A 19,873-nucleotide genomic window follows, 5' to 3' on the forward strand; every position below is an offset into this window, starting at 1 on the left:
CCCCCCCCCCCCCCGCCCTGCACCTGCCCCCACTCCCACCCCTGCCCCATCCCCCCACCTTCCCCCACTTTACCCTTGCCCCCCCCAACTCCCACTCCCCTCACCCCACCCCCTGCACCTGCCCTCACCCCAGGCCTTTGAAGTGGCTGAGAAGGAGCTGGGGATTCCCGCTCTCCTGGACCCCAATGATATGGTCTCCATGAGTGTCCCTGACTGCCTCAGCATCATGACCTACGTGTCCCAGTATTACAACCACTTCGCCAGCCCTGGCCAAGGTGAGAGGGAGGCTGGCCCTGGGCGTGGGGCTGGGGAGGTGCCGGGCTGCGGAGCTCAGAAAACAGCACATCATTTATTCACTGGATCATTCATTCGGTCGTTGAAATAGGGATTGAGTAAGACAGCACTGTGCTGGGCCCTGGGGGTGCTGGCTGTCCTCGTGCAGCCCACAGTCTTCTGGGCAGCAAACCCCGAAACCAATCACTGAACGAGAGTAAAGGTAGACAAAGCAGGGTGCGCTTTCGTTCATTCGCTGTGAGTTCCCCTCTCTGGCGCCCACCCCCCCTCACTTCCTGTTTGCAGACACTTCCCTGGGGCTTTTCCTCCAAAGCCAGCAAGTGGCCCTGTGGGGCTGTGGTGCAGCGTTGTCCCCTTGAAATGACCTTCAAGTCTGAGAACTGAGAGGCTGGGGACCTGGGGTGGGAGTTGAGGGAACCACAGGGTGCTTCTTTGAGTCATCACTGGGTGGCTCCTGAGCCTCCCACCTGGGGCATCCTCCTGCAGGAATCTCTCCTGGGGACAGCTGGGCCTCTCCTTGTGCAGAGAAGAAATGGGCCCAGAGAGGAAGCAAGGAGGTTAAGGTCACACACAGGAAGCTGAATGGCGGGACTAGAATCCAGGTGTCCCCACACCTGTGCTGGGTCCCTGGGGGCCTTGCCCCTCCCCTGTCCCGTTTTGGTCCTCCCCCTTGCCTTGGCTCTCCATGTGGACAATCTCAGCCTGTCTCTTTAAGAAAAAGTATTCTACTAAGTCAGGGTTTTTATTTTTATTTTTTATTTTTTTTTCTTACTAAGAGCAAACCATGCTTACTGTAGAAAATTGAGAACATAGCAAAGAGCATAAAAATTAAGATAACCTGTTACCTGCCCCCCCAACGATAGAGATCAGTATTAAAGTTGAACAAATAACATTATGTGTGTTTTAGTAGAAATCAAAATGAAAGTATTTCCCGGCCACTGAGTCTTTGGTGAGAGGCAGTAGGGTGGAAATTAAGAGCATGGGCGTCCTTGACTATCTGGATGACAATGGGTCACCATGGTCACCTGTCTGCCTCAGTTTCTCCTTTGAAAGGCAGGTAAGAACAGTGCCCCATCTCTTAGGGTTGATGTGAAGAGTAAGTGAGGAAGTGTGCACCTGTGTCTGGCCCTTATTTAGGGCTCAAGGTTCACATTATTATGACTCCTTTATTTCACTGGTTAGAGTGTAGCTTGCTTACCTAGAATCACAGTTCAGTCTCACCCTCTGGAAGGTTCCCTGTCTCCAAACCCTAACCTCTTTGAACTAAGCTCTTTTCTGGAGGGCCACCCTTCCGGGGACCTGCGAGGCGGGAGGGGTGGGCAGCGGCTCCCCACAGTACTGTTGGTGGTGCCCGCTGGGTTCCTGGGTCCTCACGGGGCAGCCCTGGTGGGCCCAGCTCCCCTAGCCGTGCCTGGGAGGGGGCACCCCCCCTGGGCTTGCGGGGGTTCTTATTGATAAAGGTACAGTTTGTGCTTCTCATACAACTTGGCCTCTAAACGCGAACTGTTTGTATCCCACCCACTGCTCCGCCAGAGGAAACAGCAGTGTGTTCCCACCCTGGAGGCAGAGCTGGCTGTGAGACTCCCCTAGATGGTCCTGGGCTGTACTTTCTGGGTGACTAGAAGGATTTCAGGGGCAATCTGGACCAGACTTGGCTTTCCCTGGACCGGGTCGCTCTGGAACCTGGCCCTGGCTAAGACACAGCACCATGCTGAGTGTTCGCTGGTGCCAGGCTCCATGGTGCCAGTGACCCTGGGCCCAGCCACTGACCCTTCCTTCCAGGAGCCATGGTGTGGTCTGGGACCAGAGTGTGAGTGAAGGACACCCAGCGGCTGTGTGAAATTGCAGTCACGGGGGGCAGGGCGAGTGTTATCCAGATAAAATCCAGCTTCTTTTGTTTTGTTTTGTTTTGTTTTTGAGTAGGCCCCATGTTGGGCTCCACGCTGGGCATGGGGCCTACTCAAAAACCCCAAGATCGAATCCTGAGCTGAGATCAGGAGTCGGATGCTTAACCCCCAGTGCAGCTTCTTAGTGGGGCCTCTGAGGGTCTCTCCCCACTTACCTTGAGCCACTCACTGCCCCAGCCGTAGGCATACTAAATTTTTTGTGTTTTGAATACATCATATTCCTTCTCTGCTCAGCCTTTCTTCCTGGTGATCCTCCAGCCCCGAACTCCATTTTCTGTTCCACGTCTCCCACCCACAAACATTTCTTTCCTACCCATCCTCTGATCTTCACATTTTGCCTCCTCTAAGCAGCCTGCCCTGATTTACCCCAGGTGCTCTTGCGGCCCCCAGCCTTGTGGTGAACACATAAGACTCTGGTCAAAATATTTGGATCACCCCTCCCTCTTCCCCTGCAGACCATCTGTGTTTGGTTCCCAGCTACGTAGCCCCCAGCACCTGGTACTTACTCATTCATTTAACAAATATTTATTGAGCCCCTACGGTGTGCCGGGAACTGTGCTAGGTGCTGGGGAGAGAGCTGAGAATAGGAGGGAGAGAGAGAGAGCACAAATGAAGAGTTAGTATAATTTCACGGGAGTCCAATGAAGGAGACAAAACGATGGGATAAAAAGCAGTGGGAGGGGACGTCTGGGTGGCTCAGTTGGTTAAGCGACTGCCTTCGGCTCAGGTCATGATCCTGGAGTCCTGGGATCGAGTCCCGCATCGGGCTCCCTGCTTGGCAGGGAGTCTGCTTCTCCCTCTGACCCTCCCCCCTCTCATGCTCTCTCTATCTCATTCTCTCAAGTAAATAAATAAAATCTTTTTTTTTTTTTAAGATTTTATTTATTGGGCGCCTGGGTGGCTCAGTTGGTTAAGCGACTGCCTTCGGCTCAGGTCATGATCCTGGAGTCCCGGGATTGAGTCCCGCATCGGGCTCCCGGCTCAGCGGGGAGCCTGCTTCTCCCTCTGACCCTCTCCCCTCTCATGCTGTTTCTCTCTCGCTCGCTCTCTAAAAAATAAATAAAATCTTTAAAAACAAAACAAAACAAAAAAACAACACAGCAACATGTGATGCGTGGAGATATTTTCTATTTCACCTTTTAAATGTGTTGGTTGTAACCACTAACTTGATTTCCGGGTCCGCTAACGGATTGTGATCTAGTTTGGTAAATGATATTTTAAATTTTTTTTTTTTAAGATCTTATTTATTTATTTGACACAGAGAGAGAGAGACACACACACTGAGAGAAGGAATACAAGCAGGGGGAGTGGGAGAGGGAGAAGCAGGCTTCCCGTGGAGCAGGGAGCCCGATGCGGGGCTCGATCCCAGGATTCTGGGATCATGACCCGAGCCGAAGGCAGCTGCTTAACGACTGAGCCACCCAGGCGCCCTGGTAAATGATATTTTAGACGACGGTAAGGAACTTGGATTTTATTCCTAAAATCATCAAATGGTAAAATTGATGTTTTGGGGTATACGGCTTTCTGAATTTTCATTTTTTATTTTCATCACTGGGGACAGAGTAGGTGCTGCGTGAATATTTGCTGAAGTAAGAAAGGAGTGGAGTCTCCGAGGGGGCTGGTGGGCTGGGGTGGGTGGGTTTCTTCTGCCGTGAGGGCATGTGGCCACACCAGCCCATTTTCCTGAACCTTGCAGCCAGCACCACGTGGCTCCTCTCTTTGCCTTCCCTCCCATCCCCTTACCCTGCTGGGATGGAAGCTCCTGGTCCTGCCGCGTGCTGGGCACCTGCCCATTCTGTGATTTTACTGTTGCCCTAGCATTTCCACTGACCCCGTGTGGTCAGTCACTGTCCTACTCTGTGGTGGCTCGGGGAGGTTAAGCAGCCTGCCCTTGGCCCTTGGCTTGGAAGAGGAGGTGTCTCCTGGCCTGTGTGAAGTGGGAGCCTGCTCTGGTCTGGCGGTGTTGGGTGGTCTTCCCAAAGGCCATAGCTGGGGAGTTCAAGTTGTAGGCCGGCTGGGGGTCTCCTGGGCCCCAGGGTCTCCACCTTCCTCAGGGTCTCTTTCCTGTCTCTTGGCAGCTGGTGTCTCATCACCTAGAAAGGCCCAGGCACCCTCCTCCCCGCCATCCGAAGCACCTACTGCAGCAGAACCAGAAGACAGGGTTCAGGTAGGCGGATGCCTGGCCGGGGGGGGAGGCTGAGTGGGTACCATTGCAGTGTTGATTCTTGGTCCTTTCCCCACTGGCTTTGGAAGTAGAGCCTCAGGCTGAGGGGGCATGGGCCAGATTCCGGTCCCATTCTGTGGGCAGGGAGCTCCATTCTTTCTCGAGAGCTTGGGGCAGGATCAGGAGACACCAAGCCTAGGAAGGGGGCATCAGACAGTCTGCCACACTGACTTTGTCATCCTGGCACTGACAGGATTTACACATGTAATGTAGCAAATATTCTCCTTGATTCCTGTCAAGACAGAGCTTTTAGCTTCCTAGCATGATTCCGTTTTGTCCTCTCAACAACCCTGGGAGGTGGGTGGTATGAGTCCTGTTAGATGAGAACCCTGAGGCTCAGAGAGGTTTGGTCATTTGTCTAAGGTCAGCGCCCCGCTCCAAAATGCTTAGAGTGACACCAGCCCTTCACATCTGGATAGCACTTCCTGGGGTGCAAAGGGCTTTTCCCACCTGCTCCCTGATTTGTCCTTGCTGGAGGAGCTCCTGAGGGCCCGGGGAGCCTGGCCCGGCGTGGGTGCCCAGTGAGGTGGGGCTGAGACAGGCAGGGGTTATAGGATTCCACTGGCAGCTGGGAACCCAAGGCCAAGGGATGTGAGCAGCTTGCTCAGGTCACAGTGCTTGGAAGTGGAGACACTGGGATTTAAACCCTGCTGCAGCTGTAGGAGGGGAGGCAGAGAAGGCAGATGAGGTGGGCCTAAGACGAGGTCAGGCGTCAGGGGCCAACCTGCAGGGATGGGACAGGGGTCAGAGCAGCCGAGGGGAAGGGAGGTTACACAGCCAGCAGCCGTCTTTCTGGCAGAGAGGGCCCCAGAAACTGGAAGTCAGGATTTCTGTTTCCATTCTGACTCAGTGACCTTGAGCAAGTCCTTCCCCCCCGCTCTGGGCTTTAGTTTCCCCATCCGCAAAGTGGCGACTGTGTCCCTCCCTCTGTTCCTCCGGGGCTCTGATGATGTGCATTAGCATCGTGAAGCTCGTGTGCACTTGGGGGACAGTGGCTGCTGGGAGGGGAAGGGGGCTGTTCTAGAACAGGGAGGCTGGTGACCACGGCCCCGCGCCCCTCTGCCCGCCCCGTTCCCTGCAGGGTGAGGAGCTGTCGTCGGGCAGCCTGTCAGAGCGGGGTGCCCAGCGGACCCCCAGTAGCACGTGTGCTGCCTGCCAGCAGCACGTGCACCTGGTCCAGCGCTACCTGGCCGAGGGCAAGCTCTACCACCGCCACTGCTTCCGGTGAGTGGCCGTGGGAGCCTGGGGGGCGGGGGGGCGAGCCCCCCAGCACCCCATTTCCAAGGAGGGGAGCTTCTGTGGATCCAGCATCACAGTGTGCCAGGCACACTGCAGGGCCCTTCATGCCGGAGCATCTTGCTTATCAACCCATTTTACTGATGAGCCAACTAAGGCTTAGTGAGGGGAGAAGCCTTGTCAGTCACAGAATCAGAGGAGCTGAGCTCAGGGGTTCTGCCTCCCGCGCCGGAACTCTCTGAGGCCAACGACCTGATGACGATTGAGGAGCTGCTTTAGAAGCCCTTGAAAAAAGAAAGGATTTTTTAAAAAATCACAATAACAACTTGCTTTCAATGTGTGGCTCCCGGAAGAAGCCAAGTTTAAAGAAAATGGAATAAGAGACAGGGAAAAGACAAATAACTTAGAACATGTATGAAAACATTTTTTAAAAAATATTTTATTTATTTATTTGAGAGAGAGCGTGAGCGAGAGAGAGAGAGAAATCAGGAGCCGGGTGGCAGCGACAGAGGGAGAAGGAGAAGCAGACTCCCCGCTGAGCAGGGAGCCCCGTGCAGGGAGCCCGGGATCACGACCTGAGCCGAAGGCAGACACTGAACTGACTGAAAACATTTTATATGTTGCAAAAAAGCAAGCAGAAAATAGTCAAGGGTGGGCGCCTGGGTGGCTCAGTCGTTAAGCGTCTGCCTTTGGCTCAGGTCATGGTCCCAGGGTCCTGGGATTGAGCCTGGCATTGGGCTCCCTGCTCAGCGGGGAGTCTGCTTCTCCCTCTCCCACTCCCCCTGCTTGTGGTCCCTCTCTCGCTGTCTCTCTCTCTGTCAAAAGAGAAATAAAACCTTAAAAAAAGAAAAAAAAATAGTCAAGGGAAGCCAGCGACTGAGTTCCAACATGCATTCGACTGTGGGTTAGTGTGTGTCTGTGTGTCTGTGTCTGTGTGTGTGTGTGGGTGTGTGTCTCTGTGTGTCTGTGTATGTCTGTGGGGGTGTGTGGGGGTGTGGTGGCCAGGCCTGGAACCCCAAGGGCCTGACTGCAGAACTGAGGCGTCACGAGGGCAAAGCTCAAGCAGGGGCACCCTTATACTAACACATTCACATCTGGCCATGAGGACAGCATTTTAAGGACTTTTTCCAGGGACCCCCAGTAAGAAATACATTTGACACTGTGACCAGTTGTGAATACACACCTGAGTAAGACCCCGCGTAAATAGACGCACAACTGGAATCAGAATTTCCTCAAACAGTATATTCTTACTTGTGCGGTGCACTCCGATATGTTGTATTTTACTCTATTTCATAAAAAACAAAACCAAAACAACCTTGCTTGGTTGACAACGACTCAGTCGGTTTCCTGAGCCGCTGGTGTCCGACGGCCCCAGCACTGGCTGGTACCTCCGCGCGGGGACAAACCTTTGCTTCCTCTTGCAGCGCAAACTGAAGGCATGTTTCACAATTTATGTTGCTTGATTTCATGTGATTTTATTGTTCTGTGCTTCTGGCGGTTGCCACTCGCCTCCTCCTGTGGGAAGTCCGGGGTGCAAGATCCAGGCTGGCATACGCGAGGAGGGAGGGCAGGAACAGCGGGGGCTCCTGGGGGAGGAGGAGCCGGTGCCCCGGGCCGGGTGCCCGGCTCCGTTGAAGCCCCCTCCCCACCTTCTCCCTGGCAGGTGTCGGCGGTGCTCCAGCACCCTGCTCCCCGGAGCTTACAGAAGTGGGCCTGAGGAAGGCACCTTCGTGTGCGCGGAGCACTGTGCCAGGCTGGGCCCGGGGGGGCGGTCGGGGGCCAAGGCCGGGCCCCATCTGCAGCCAAAGCAGCAGCAGCTTGCAGAAGAAGTCAGGGATGTGGACGGAGGCGGCACGGGTGGTAACGCGCCCGCAGGGGCTGAGGTGGCTGTCCCCAAGGCCAGCCCCGAGGCCCGGCCCCAGATCCCCACCAAGCCCCGGCTTCCAAGCAAACCACAGGAACTGGGCAGCGCCCCGGCCGGCCGCCCCACGCCTGCCCCGAGGAAGGCCCCCGAGAGCCCAGCCCTGACACCCCCCACGCCCCGGCCCCGGTCCAGTCTGCAGCACGAGAACTTGGCCGAGCAGGGTGGCAGCAGTGGCCTAGTAAATGGTGAGCAAGGGTCCAGCGGGGGCCGGGCACTTGCAGGGGCGCGTCTGGTGTTTAAATGTACGTGTGCATCGGGAGTATTCGTGTGTCCGCATTCTCTGGGCCTTGTTCAGCTCCACATCCACGGGTCGGGGGGCCCGCTCTGAGCCCAGGCCCTGGGGACGGTCCTGTTCAGGCCTGTTTGTGCCTTCGAGGCCCTGCCAGGCTCAGCGGGGAGACAAGCACAGATAATAGAGATTTCTATAGAATGTGGAAGGCTGTTAAGACAGGGGAAGCAGAGGCTACTGTGGGTTTCATGGGGGACACTCGGGGGTCAGGGGAGGCTTCTAGGCTGAGTTAAGGCAGTGTTTCCTGTCCACATTGGGAAGTGTCCGAGGGACACTTGGGTCCCCCCTTCTAGGCTGAAATGCCGATGGGGTTTCCAGGAATCCTGGCCTTGCCCCCATGACCATTCTTTACCTGTTACCTTTGGTGCTTATCTAATCTCCCCGAGTGCTGGGTGGTGCCAGGTGGGAGGTGAGGTGGCCCTGGCCACCTGGAGTCCCGGCTCTGCCAGGTAGAAAGGGAGGGCACGCCGTGGCTCCCCAGTGCCCGGCTCTGCTGCCCAGCCCACAGCCGCCCATGAAGAAGGCCTGTCTGACTCTCCTTTCCCATCTAGGAAGGCTGCACGAGCCCCCTGTCCCCAAGCCGAGAGGGACGCCCAAGCTGTCAGAGAGGTACGCTGGCTCGGAGAGGCTTTCCCATGTTGGAGGCCCTCGTGCTGGGAATGGGGGTGCCCCTGGGGTCTGGGGGGTGGGCAAGGCTTCCGTGGGCACATGAGTCACCAGCAGAGCCTCCCGAGGACGTGCAAGGCTCATTCTGGGTGGGTGACGCTGGGGCTGAGTGCTGGGCCCACATCTCCTTCCCCGGGGCTCCCCTAGGGTCCCCACTCCTGTGGGGAGGACTCCTGGTAGAGACAGTGCCTCTGGAGCCCCTGGACCTCTCCACGGCCCTGCTGCTCTGTGACGTGGGAGACGTAGGCCTCACTCACAGAGCTGTTGTGAGAAGTGGCAGCTGGGTCTAGAAAGACGCAGCAAAGCTCCGCTGTGTACCTGGCTCAGGCCCTCCAGCCTGGGACTCTGTGTCCCATGTGAGGACAGCTATTTCCAGCCGTTCTTTGGAGCTGTGCGTCCCCTGGGAGAGTGGGCCCAGCTGTAATAGTAGTTAATGCTCAAAGAGCACTTGCTGTACGCAAGGCCCTGTGCCCACTGGAGCCTTAGAATGCCCTTGTGAAGGTTACTGTCCCCATTTCATAGGTGGGCGACTATGGAGAGGGGCCAGGTGACTTTCTCAGCCTCACACAGAGAGCCCCAGTGGGTCCTTTCCTGGGCCGGGCTGACGGAGGCTATGATGTGAAGGTTCACTCTCCCCATTTCAGCTTTGGGCCCAGACTAACCCCATGGGGCTAGGGGAGAAGGGTGCAGTTTCTCATCCACTCCCTTTGAAATGGACTTAAAACTCTCCAGAGAGAGGAAGATGCTGCCTCCCTCCCCCACCCAGTGGTTTCTGCCTCTTCCCACCTCCCTCCAGGACACCAGCCCCCAGGAAAGACCCCCCATGGATCACACTGGTGCAGGCAGAGCCAAAGAAGAAGCCAGCCCCCCTCCCCCCGAGCAGCAGCCCCGGACCTCCGAGCCGGGACGGCAGGCAGGTGGAGAATGGAGGCGGGGAGGAGGCAGCCCAGCAGAGCCAGGTGACAGGTGGCCTGGAGCCCAAGCCCTACAACCCCTTTGAGGAGGAGGAGGAGGAGGAGGACCCCCCAGCTGCACCCAGCCTGGCCGTTGGCCCTGCCCTGGCCCAGTCGGCCGAGTCCACACCCAAGTCCCTGCACCCCTGGTATGGCATCACCCCCACCAGCAGCCCCAAGACGAAGAAGCGCCCTGCCCCCCGCGCGCCCAGCGCGTCCCCACTCGGTGAGTGCCATCTCTGGGAGCTTTCCTGACGAAATGCTGGGCTCGGGGGCCGGAGTCAGCCCAGGGCTGGGGAAGGCTGTGTGGTGCAGTGGGGTCCCCACCAGGCCGGGGGCCATATGTGTCCTCGCAGCTAATTCGAGAGCACACCTGTGGGGTAGGTAGCAGGCGCCCATCTTGCAGGTGAGGAAGGAGGCACAGAGAGGGATTTGCCCAAGGCCTCATAGCACTGAGCAGTAGAGGCAAGATTTGACAGGCAGGAGGCCAGAGGCTCCACGCTCTCTCCTCCTAACCCTCCGTGACCCGCCTCACGGTAAGGTGTCGTGAGGATGCGATGTGTGCCTCAGTGAGGGGCTCAGCACCGCCCGGCTCCTGGAGAGCTTGTGGCCGGGGTTCGCTTGAGTCCTGCCTGTCTAGTCACTACCCTCCCGTCGCCGGGCACCTTGGGCCCTGACCTGGCTGTGTGTGACCTTGAGCAGCTCCTTCCCTGTGTCTGCCTACAGTGTCCCCATCTGGAAGACAGTGGTGGTGGGCCAGCCTCGGGGCGCTGTGCCTCTCTCCAACCATGCCCACTCATCCAGCCTCGTTGTAGTTGTTTTTTAAAAAGATTTGTTTATCTATTTGAGAGAGAGAGACCGGGAGAGAAAGAGAGAAAGAAAGAGAGAGAGAAAGAGAGAGAAGTGGGGGGAGGGGCAGAGAGAGAGAGGGAGAGAGAATCTCAAGCAGATTCCCCACTGAACGTGGAGCCCGACTCGGGGCTCGATCCCAGGACCCTGAGATCATAACCTGAGCTGAAATCAAGAGTCGGACGTTCAGTTGACTGAGCCACCCCAGGCACCCCCTGTTGCAGTGTTTGTCTGTCACCATCTTGCGGGCTTCTCAGGCCTCAGGCCTGGTCACCTGCCATCATGGCTGGGGTGCGGCCGCCTCCAAGACCTCAGCTGGAGCCCCTCGGACAGGGGGGCTGAGAGTGCATGAGAGATGCGGGGAAGCAGGGCTCAGGTGGCCCGGGGCTCCCCGCTCCGGCCCCTGCCGGAACCCCGGGACCCTCCAGCTACGGGGGGTGGGCAGCTGCAGGACGCTGAGTGCTGAGTCACACACAACTGTGTCAGCCCCGGCCCTTCCCGGGCAAGTGCCTTCCCTCTGAGTCTGCCGCCTCATCTGGAAAAGACAGATGGCGATGCTTCGGAGCATGGTATCCATCACCCACACGAGGATTACCGCGGCCCGGGGCGGTGCCTGGCCAGGGCCGGCGCTGCGAGGGCTGCCGGTCCTCCCCTCTCCTGCTGGTCCGACGCACAGGATGGGCCAGCCTGGGCTCTCTCTGCCCTCTCCTCCCCCGGCAGCCTCGCCTCCTCCCCTGGGCTTTGCTTTGGGTCAGATCAGACCTGGGGGGAAGTGGAGGCAGCGGGCACATGCAGGAGGAAGTGAGGGGCAGTGAGGGAACCCAGGACCACAGATGTGCCCTGAGGTGGTGCCCCAGATCCCGAAGGGTGGGCGCTGAATGTGGACAATTCGGCGGCTACTGACCTTGGTCCTGTCATGCCCTTGCTGCTCTCTGGGCCCCGGCCTTGTCTGCACATGGAAGCACTCTGTGGAGAGGGGACGGTGTTGGGGGGGCTGTGCCTCCTCGCGGGGTGCTCATGTGCTCACTTGTTTGTTCAGCTCTGCACACTGCCCGCCTGTCACACTCAGAGCCGCCCTCGGCAACTCCGTCACCAGCCCTCAGTGTGGAGAGCCTGTCCTCTGAGAGCTCCAGCCGGACCCCCTCTGGGGAGCTTCTGGAGCCCCCAGTTGTGCCCAAGAGCTCCTCAGAGCCTGCAGTCCATGCCCCTGGCACCCCTGGGACCTCTGCCAGCCTCTCTGCCGACTCCTCCTCCCTGTCCTCCTCTGGGGAACTGGTGCAGCCCAGCGCAGACCAGACACCTCAGGCCAGCCCTGGCCTTGCCCCCGGTACTAGGGGCAGCCCGGCTCCCCAGCCAGCCAAGCCCTGCAGTGGCGCTGCCCCCACCCCTCTCTTACTGGTTGGAGACAAGAGCCCCGTGCCTTCCCCTGGAACCTCGTCCCCGCAGCTCCAAGTAAAGGTGAGTCCTCCCCCTTGCTAAGAGCTGCTGTCCTGTCTGGTCTCAGGGCGGGAATGTCCAGGGTCTTCCATCTTTGCTGGCCTCTGACTTCTTTTCTGACCTTGCTGTGTCCATCTGCCCATTCCTGACTCAATTCACTGAGGCACACATTGATCTATCCGTCCTCGCATCCATCTCTTCACCTGTCCACCTGCCTGGCCCTTCATAGAGTGATGCGTCTGGGCACCTGTTTACTTGCCTATCCCGTGTACGTGCCCATCCGGGACCCATTTCCCCAGCCACCATCCATCTTCACATCCTTTCTGTTCACGAGGCCCTGTTTATGCCGAGGCCCCCTCCCAGGCCCTCCTTGCACTCCGTCTCCTCTCGGGGGCACCCATCTCAGGGAGCTCGTTCTCCAGGTGACCTTTGTGGCTGTTCGTGTAATTGTTCCTCAGTCCCATACCGGGAACCGGGGGTCATCAGGGGTCCAGGACACTCCTCTGGGCATCTAGTTCCTGAGGGTGCCTCTCTTGTAGCCATAGTCCTTTTGGGCCACCAGGTTCTGATTGTCCACGTCTGTGCACACTCTGCAGCCCCTGAAGGCCCAAGGCTCATGTGGCCCCGGGTGGAGGGTATCAGGACAGCTCAGGTAGGGCGGCGGTAGTCATGGTCTGATGGACCTGACAGAGGTTAAGTCTGGGGAGCGGGCTGAGCTGTTGGTCCAGCTCTTACCTGTGCACCTTTCAGACATTTCACCTGCCCTGACCTGGCCAGTAGCCTCCTGTCCAGCTCTGCTACCCACCTGCTATGTGACCTTGAGAAGACCCTGCCCCTTCTGTGGGCCTCAGACTGCTCTGAGGAGGCCCAGGGTTCCCTGGTGGTGGCAAGTGGGGGAAGAGGTCAACTTTGGACACCCCGCCCTCCACCTTCAGGTGGCGCCTTTTATTTATTTATTTATTTATTTATTTAATCTTTTAAAAGATTTTATTTATTTGACAGAGAAAGGGAGGGAGAGAGACAGAGAAAGCAAGAGAGCACAAGCAGGGGGCGTGGCAGAGGGAGAAGCAGGCTCCCTACTGAGCAGGGAGCCCGGTCCCAGGACTCCGGGATCATGACCTGAGTCCAAGGCAGACGCTTAACAGACTGAGCCACCCAGGCTGAAAGGCTGAGAACCCTTGGGGACTCAGGGGCCTCGGGCTGTTTGACCCTGCTGGGCCCCTCCACTCGTTTGTTCAGCTCTGCACACCACCCGCCTGTGACACTCAGAGCCGCCCTCGGCAACCCCGTCGCTGGGGTTGGGCCCCTCCAGGTGCTGCCCTGTGGAAACCAAACCCTGCCATGCCTGGACTCAGGCCCTGGTACTTTCCCTGCTCCAGAAATCCCAGGGCAACTGCCTGCTTGAAAGAATCTCTCCATGGGCTAATGTGGGTGGGGTGAGCAGGGCTCCCTCCAGCCTCCCTCAGCTGCTGGGAGAAAGTTGGGTAAACGCTCCTGGGAGCACTGCAGGCCTCAAGCGAGACCTTTCCACGGGGCCCGTCACGACGACACTGTGTCAGATGAGCTGGGGAAAGCAGTTGGAGGACATTGGCGTTGCCCGTGGGGCAGGCGAGGCCCCGTCCCGGCTGTCTGGCTGTGCTGACCTCAGGGGGCAGGCTCTCCACAGAGGGTCAGACAGATGCAGGGCTGGGGTGCATGGAGCGGGGTGCAGCAGAGGGGAGGGGTCTTTCCTGGACAGGGAGGAAGGAAGCTACTCTTTTCCTCCATCTCCTGGCCAGATGGAAGGTGGGATCCCTGCTTCCTGTCAGGGTGACACGGGCCAGGAGCTTCATTTCCCTCTCTGAGCCTGAGAGTTCCTGCTAGAAAGGGGTGGTTGTGAGGCCTGAGTGAGTGAGCATAGCCATCTGGCCCTAAACTCCACGTCCTGACCACTGCCCCCGGTGCTAGACGGCTGCCCCGGCCCTAGCTTGGGCCCTGAGGAAGTGCATGACCTTGAGCCAATTAATTAAGCTCTCTGAATTTGAGTGTACTCAGCTATAAAATGGTATTACAATAAAATGGCATTACAATACCCATTTTGCAGAGAGGTTGGGAGAAAAGCGTGTATAAAGGTATCCAGTGCAGGACTGGAGGCGGGAAGCCCGTGGAAAGGAAAATGTTTGTCGAATGCCTCTGTGCACCAGAGCTGGAGTGCTAGGGGAGTCTCTCTCTCTGCCTGGGCTGCCCCCTCCCGGCCTCTAGGCCCTAGTCCCATGTAGTCAGGCTGCTGGGGGTCTTACTGTCCCCCCCTCCCCAGACTTATCCTCTGCCATTCTCCCTGCCTTTAGTCTTCCTGCAAGGAGAACCCTTTTAACCGGAAGGCGTCACCCACAGCATCCCCAACCACAAAGAAGACCACCAAGGGATCCAAGCCAGCCAGACCACCTGCCCCAGGACACGGCTTCCCGCTCATCAAGCGCAAGGTACCGGCCGGCAGCCCGCAGGCGCTTGGCCGCCTCAGGTGTCCTGGGGACTCTTGAGAGGATGGGCTGTCTGGGCAGCTGCTTTTGGGGGTGCCGAGAGGGGCACTTGGGGGGGCCCCGATGGGAAGGTTTAACTTGCAGCCAGGGGGATTTTGAGCAGACCAGCTGTTCTCAAGCTGGAGCGTGGCTGGTGCATTTCACTTGTTACTAATAATAGTTCAAGGATGGAAGCACTCACATGATACACTTGGAGTTAAACAGATTAGAGTGTTCTTGAGTTTCTCTCTTCCCTAGGGTCACTCTCTTACATTGTGATATCAGTTCTGGAGTGGCAGAGGAGGGGGGCGGGTTGCCACGAGAGGCAGGAGGTTGTGCGTCCCTCTGGGGATGCCTTTCAGCCCTGGGGCCGGGGGCACGGAGGGGTTGGGGCCCCTCTCCAGAGCGGCCCTTCCACACACCGGGCTCCTGCACCCGGCCGCGCCGGGGTGTGGGACAGAGCCCGGGCCCGGGGTCTGTGGAGGCCAGTGCTGGCCCGCGAAATGGCAAAGCGCCCGGCAGCGGGCAGGTGGGACGGGTGGGCTGTCCTTCCGGTGACCGGGGCGTTGTCGGGCAGGTCCAGGCCGACCAGTACATCCCCGAGGAGGACATCCACGGAGAGATGGACACGATCGAGCGCCAGCTGGATGCCCTGGAACACCGTGGGGTCCTGCTGGAGGAGAAGCTGCGGGGCGGAGTGACTGGTGCGGGAGCTGCTGGGAGGGCCTGGTGGGTGGGGCTCGGGTGGCGGGAGCCTCCCTCCCCGACGGCTCCTTTGAGGGCTGCAGGTGCTGCCAGCCCTGGCCTCAGTGGGCATCTGGCTTCCAGAGGGCCGTGAGGACGACATGCTGGTGGACTGGTTCAAGCTCATCCACGAGAAGCATCTGCTGGTGCGGCGGGAGTCTGAGCTCATTTATGTGTGAGTCCTCCCCGCTCGGCCCCCTGCTTGGCTCCCCGGAATCCGTGGAGTTCAGCACAGAGCACCTTCCCTGCCTTCGCTCGTCACTGACAGCCCCGGGGCAGGGCTAAGAGTTGGCTGTTCCCACCCTCTAGTTTCAAGCAGCAGAACCTGGAGCAGCGCCAGGCGGATGTGGAGTACGAGCTCCGCTGTCTTCTCAACAAGCCAGGTGAGCATGCCCCCCCCCACCCCCGTACTCCTCTGGCACCTGCCTGGGGGCCTGTGACATTCACGAGTGGGCCCAGGTCTTACCCTACCGGCCCTGATGGGAACGCACAGGTAGGCTCTGGGAACAGGGCCCGAGGAGCGAGAGGGCCAGGAGGTGCAGTCTGGGTCCTAGCAGGTGATAAATAGGCTCGAGTGATGGCAGGAGAAGGAACAGCATGGCCAGTGTGGGGGTGTGGCCTCATGTGGCATCAGGGAAGACAGGCTCGCAGAGAGCACCAGGCCCAGGAGCAGGCTGGCCTATCTCCTGGGACTTGTGGGTAGACAGGTCCCCACTGGGGAGAGCCTTCAGGCTCCAGGGCCCAGGGCTGCCCCAGATGATCCCAATATGCCACTTGGGTTACATTGTTTCTATTGCATAAGGACCCCTGGGGTCCCCTGTTACCTCCCCAGCCCTGCCCTGCTCTGGCCAGCCCGCCCTTGGAGGCTCTCAGCAGGCCCAGCCTGAATCCTGCCTCCAAGAAACCATCTAGTGAACATTCGTTGAATGAATGAGCAAAAGCAGGAGCCCCTTTGGCAAGAGCTGGTCTCTGTTCTCAGAACATGTGTTCTCGCCGTCCCGGAGCCCCCTTGAGGGTTTTTTTGGTAGGCAGCCTAGTATCCTTGGTCTCTTCCTGAACAACCTTCATTTCCCCCAAAACTTGTCATCCCTCCCCAGGTGGGCCCTCCTTCCTGTCCTCACAGGATCCAGCATGTGGCTAGGCCGCAACCACCTCAGCACTTAGGCTTTGGTCCCTGGCTTCCTGGGAAGGCAGGAGGGCTTCCCCCCCACTCAGTTCCCCAACTTTTCTCCTTGGGCAGAAAAGGACTGGACAGAGGAGGACCGGGGCCGAGAGAAGGTGCTGATGCGGGAGCTCATGACCCTCATTGAGCAGCGCAACGCCATCGTCAACTGCCTGGATGAGGACCGGCAGAGGTGAGGTGGCTGGGGAGGGGGGGGGTCCCTGCAGGAGGGGCCCAGAGCGGGCCAGGCCAGCTCTGCCCTCACAGCAAGCAATTTCAGCACACCCTCCCTCAACTTGTGGGAGGGACTCAGGCTGGAAGGGACTGAGAGAATATGTGTCCTTCTTCCTGTGGGACACTCGACTTCCCTTTCTCATTTTAGGGAGGAGGAGGAAGACAAGATGTTGGAAGCCATGATCAGGAGGAAAGGTGAGGCCCCTCCCAGGGCTCTGGTCCACCCGAACTGTGGGAGGGCAGGGGGCAGGTTGAACAGAGGGTCAGAGCGGGCGCTCCAGGGATGGTGTGTGCAAACTCTTAGCCTCTCTCTTGAAGGGAGGGCCATGTGTGCCGAGGCAGGCTAGCCTAGAGGCAGGAAGACTGTGGCCTGGGCTCAGAGGGTGGGCTACAGGGAGGGCTGGGGTGGGCAAGGAGCACCTTCCCAGGGCGGCTGCCTGAAGTCAGGAGTTCCTCCTTGATATCTGCAGCTGATCTTGGAGAAGTTTGTGGGCTAGGGGCACCTGGGTGGCTCAGTCAAACCCCTGACTCTTGATTTCGGCTGTGGTCACGATCTCATGGTGGTGGATGGAGCCCTGCGTCTGGCTCTGTGCTTAGTGGGGATTCTCTCCCTCTGTCCCTCCCCTCACCCGGGTGCTTGCACATGCACTCTCTCTCTCTCAATAAATAAATCTTAAAAAAAAAAAAAGAAGTTTGTGGGCTCAAACAGCCATGCCTACTGGAGATAAGATGGTGCCCGGAACAGCTAAAAGAGCACTGGCCTGGGAGTCAGGAGACCTGGTTTCATCTTGGTTCCACCAGTGACTCATTTTGTGGCCTTGTGGTTAGGTCTGGACTCTAGTCAGGCTGCTTGGCTTCCAGGCCCAGCTCTGGAGCTTAACTATCTGGGTGACTTGGAGCCCGTCATTTCAGCCGTGCAGGCCTCCCCCTCCTCGGCTGCAGCATGGGGGTGCAGAGCGTTCCCGGGATGGTGCACAGAAAGCGCTTCGCCCTGGGCCTGGCGCCCATATAGAGCTCAGCGGGTGTTAGTCCATTTCAAAGGCCCACAGTTGCCTTGTGAAAACTGAGGGTGAGGCAGATGATTTTTGACGTTCCTTCTAGCTCTGTCAGTGTCCGTGTCATAAATCCATGCCATGCTTCCGAGTTCCAGATTGCTTCCACAGTTGTTTATTTCTGGATCCTTGCCAAATCACTGGGACAGGGGCACGGTCCCCGTCCTGCGGGCTCACAAAGGTGAAGTGACATGCCCAAGACTCCAGATGAGCTGGAGGAGAGGAGCTGGGCCTTCGTCACTGCCCCTGGCCCGCCCCGACGTACCCCCCCTTCCCCACGTGCTAAGCGCTCCCCTTTCTCTTCTGCAGAGTTCCAGAAGGAGGCTGAACCCGAGGGCAAGAAGAAGGGGAAGTTCAAGACCATGAAGGTGCTGAAGCTGCTAGGAAACAAGCGGGATACCAAGAGCAAGTCCCCAGGGGACAAGAGCTAACAGCGAGGGCAACCAGCTGGGACTTCCACCCCCCCGCTGGAGCACGCAGCCCTTGGGCTGTGCTCCGCTGGGGGGGCACCCTGCTTCCCTTCGGGATCAGTCCCGGGGAAAGATGATGTCACGGGAGGGGGCCTCTGGGTGACAGCCTCTCCCTCCTCAGGGTCCTCTGGCTGGTCTGGGCCAAAGAATTTTCTTCCCTCTTCTCGGGGCCGCACGCAGCTGTGGCTCAGCCCTGCCCGGTCTGGTTCTCATGACTCTAGATGCTGTGACTGACCCAAGGAGCAAGCAGGGCCCTGGGTCCAGGGAGCGGCGGGGGCTGAGCACCCCTGCCTTGCGTCCCACCCACCGCCTGCCGTGACGGGCAGCCCCTGGGTCCCTCTTCCCTTCTGTACCATGTCCAGATGGGATTGTTAGCTGGCAAAGTTCTGACCCGAAGGTCCTTCCACTCACGCGGTCTGCCCGTGGTGGACCTCTGGCCCGGGTCTCCTGCCTTCAGGGCTCTGCTGCTCTTGGCAGGCCGCGAGCCTGGCTTGGCCGCCCTGGCTTCTTCCCGCCCCAGCCCTGGCTCCGAGTCCCCGTTTTCCTTCCAGTGCAGGTGGCCCTGAATCTGTTTCTCCTCACGCAGGAGCTCTATTTATGAAGTCTAATTAGGTTTGAGCTTGTTACTGTGTCCTCAGACACAAATGGGCCTGATGGACAAATGCCTCCCTCTGTCCCTCAAAGCTCTAGGAGGTGCTTCTCTTGTCCCCCCTCATTCCATCGGAAACCTCAGCTCCCAGGAATGGGGGCTGGGTGGCCGTGCTGGGCTGGGTGGGTGCCCTAGAGCTGAGTCCCCAGGGAGGGCCTCTGGGAGACAGGCCCCAGGGGCAGTTCTGGTCCCCGAGCGTCAGCGGAGGGAGCTGTGCTTCATGGAGGTGCTAATCCTGGTTCCTTACCACGCTGTAGTCTGACCCCTCATTTAGACTTGCCCCCCGCCACCCCAGGGTCGGGGGATGGTGGGCCCGTCCCTGGGTATGGTCATCACCAGTCTGTCTTCTCACACTTGACTCTTGTCCGCTCTCTCCCGACCTGTCCCCCCGAAGGACTGATGGCCACTCACCCCTCTGATGGCCACGGGAGAGGAGGAGCCGACGGGGACATTTGCCTTTTCCCCAGGGAATGTGTCCAGCAGCCCCCGATCAAAGCCCTGTTGGTATAAGCTATCTCTGGGGTGCTCCAGGGCCCCCTCCCTCAGCACCCCTCTGGGGAGAGTACGCACTGTATTAACTCACGAGGATTTTCCTCACCAACAATAAATGGAGACCACCTCAGTTGCCAGTGCCCCGGAGCCTCGGGCGCTTTGCCCTCAGCCGGGTCCGCCTTCTTCCCTGCCTCCGCCGTGCCCCGTGGCCAGGCCGCTCTGGTCGCCCGGGAGAGGGCGAGTGGGGCTGTCCACGGCCAGGGGCCTTGGCCTTGGCCTCCAGGGCCTGCCAGTGGGCAGGACTCCTCCTCTGCCGGGAGGGGCAGCTCCCGCCCCTGCACAGCCCCTGGTGGTCTCCTTCCAAACATGCCCGTTGACCTGGAGCTGGTCACCAACCCCAAAGGCTTTCAGGGCCAGGCAGGTCACACACCTGACCAGGCCGGGTGTAACCTGAGGGGTGGCTCTGGCAGGCTGTCTTGTGTCTGGAGACTCAGGTAGCGGGGCCTGAGGTGAACTGGGGTGTCTGTGCCCCAACTCAAGGGGGAAGTTTCGTAAGTGTTGGCAACTAATCTGAATTTAAATCAAGGGTAGGCTGTGTTGTCACGGGTGGGCCCAAGGTGTCCTGGGCTTCTCCAGTCTGCTGCCTCGGAGCTACATGAGGGGGCCTTGGAGGTGGAGGAGAGCTGTCCTCACCACGGTGTAGCCTCTGCCCTCAGGTTCTGGAGGGTATGTGACACAGGCTTCCCATGGAAATGGCCCTGAACCAGCCCTTGATCTGGCCCCTTCCGCTTAC

At 58.8% G+C, this 19,873-nt stretch overlaps 1 protein-coding gene across 3 annotated transcripts in view; it reads left to right on the top strand.

Annotated features, from left to right (window-relative positions):
• Positions 1-19,210, top strand: part of MICALL1 (MICAL like 1) — a 24,370-nt gene extending 5,160 nt beyond the window's left edge. The window contains exons 3-18 of one of the 3 annotated variants that reach the window (XM_081822465.1): positions 134-275; positions 4,280-4,368; positions 5,507-5,649; positions 7,325-7,770; positions 8,426-8,483; positions 9,337-9,719; positions 11,382-11,800; positions 12,342-12,431; positions 14,107-14,241; positions 14,855-14,981; positions 15,106-15,196; positions 15,331-15,404; positions 16,262-16,376; positions 16,566-16,612; positions 17,779-17,837; positions 18,983-19,210. In XM_081822465.1, the coding sequence (XP_081678591.1) occupies positions 134-275; positions 4,280-4,368; positions 5,507-5,649; positions 7,325-7,770; positions 8,426-8,483; positions 9,337-9,719; positions 11,382-11,800; positions 12,342-12,431; positions 14,107-14,241; positions 14,855-14,981; positions 15,106-15,196; positions 15,331-15,404; positions 16,262-16,376; positions 16,566-16,612; positions 17,779-17,837; positions 18,983-18,988 (2,424 nt within the window). In that variant the 3' untranslated portion in view covers positions 18,989-19,210. Of the gene's footprint in view, positions 1-133; positions 276-4,279; positions 4,369-5,506; positions 5,650-7,324; positions 7,771-8,425; positions 8,484-9,336; positions 9,720-11,381; positions 11,801-12,341; positions 12,432-14,106; positions 14,242-14,854; positions 14,982-15,105; positions 15,197-15,330; positions 15,405-16,261; positions 16,377-16,565; positions 16,613-17,778 lie in introns of all 3 variants that reach the window. The other 2 variants (XM_081822464.1, XM_006740957.3) reach the window with 2 other exon arrangements.
• Positions 19,211-19,873: the final 663 nt, after the last annotated feature.

The sequence above is a fragment of the Leptonychotes weddellii genome, chromosome 5 (genome assembly GCF_054177405.1).
Source record: "Leptonychotes weddellii isolate Sample4059 chromosome 5, ASM5417740v2, whole genome shotgun sequence".
NCBI classification, from domain to species: Eukaryota; Metazoa; Chordata; class Mammalia; order Carnivora; family Phocidae; genus Leptonychotes; species Leptonychotes weddellii.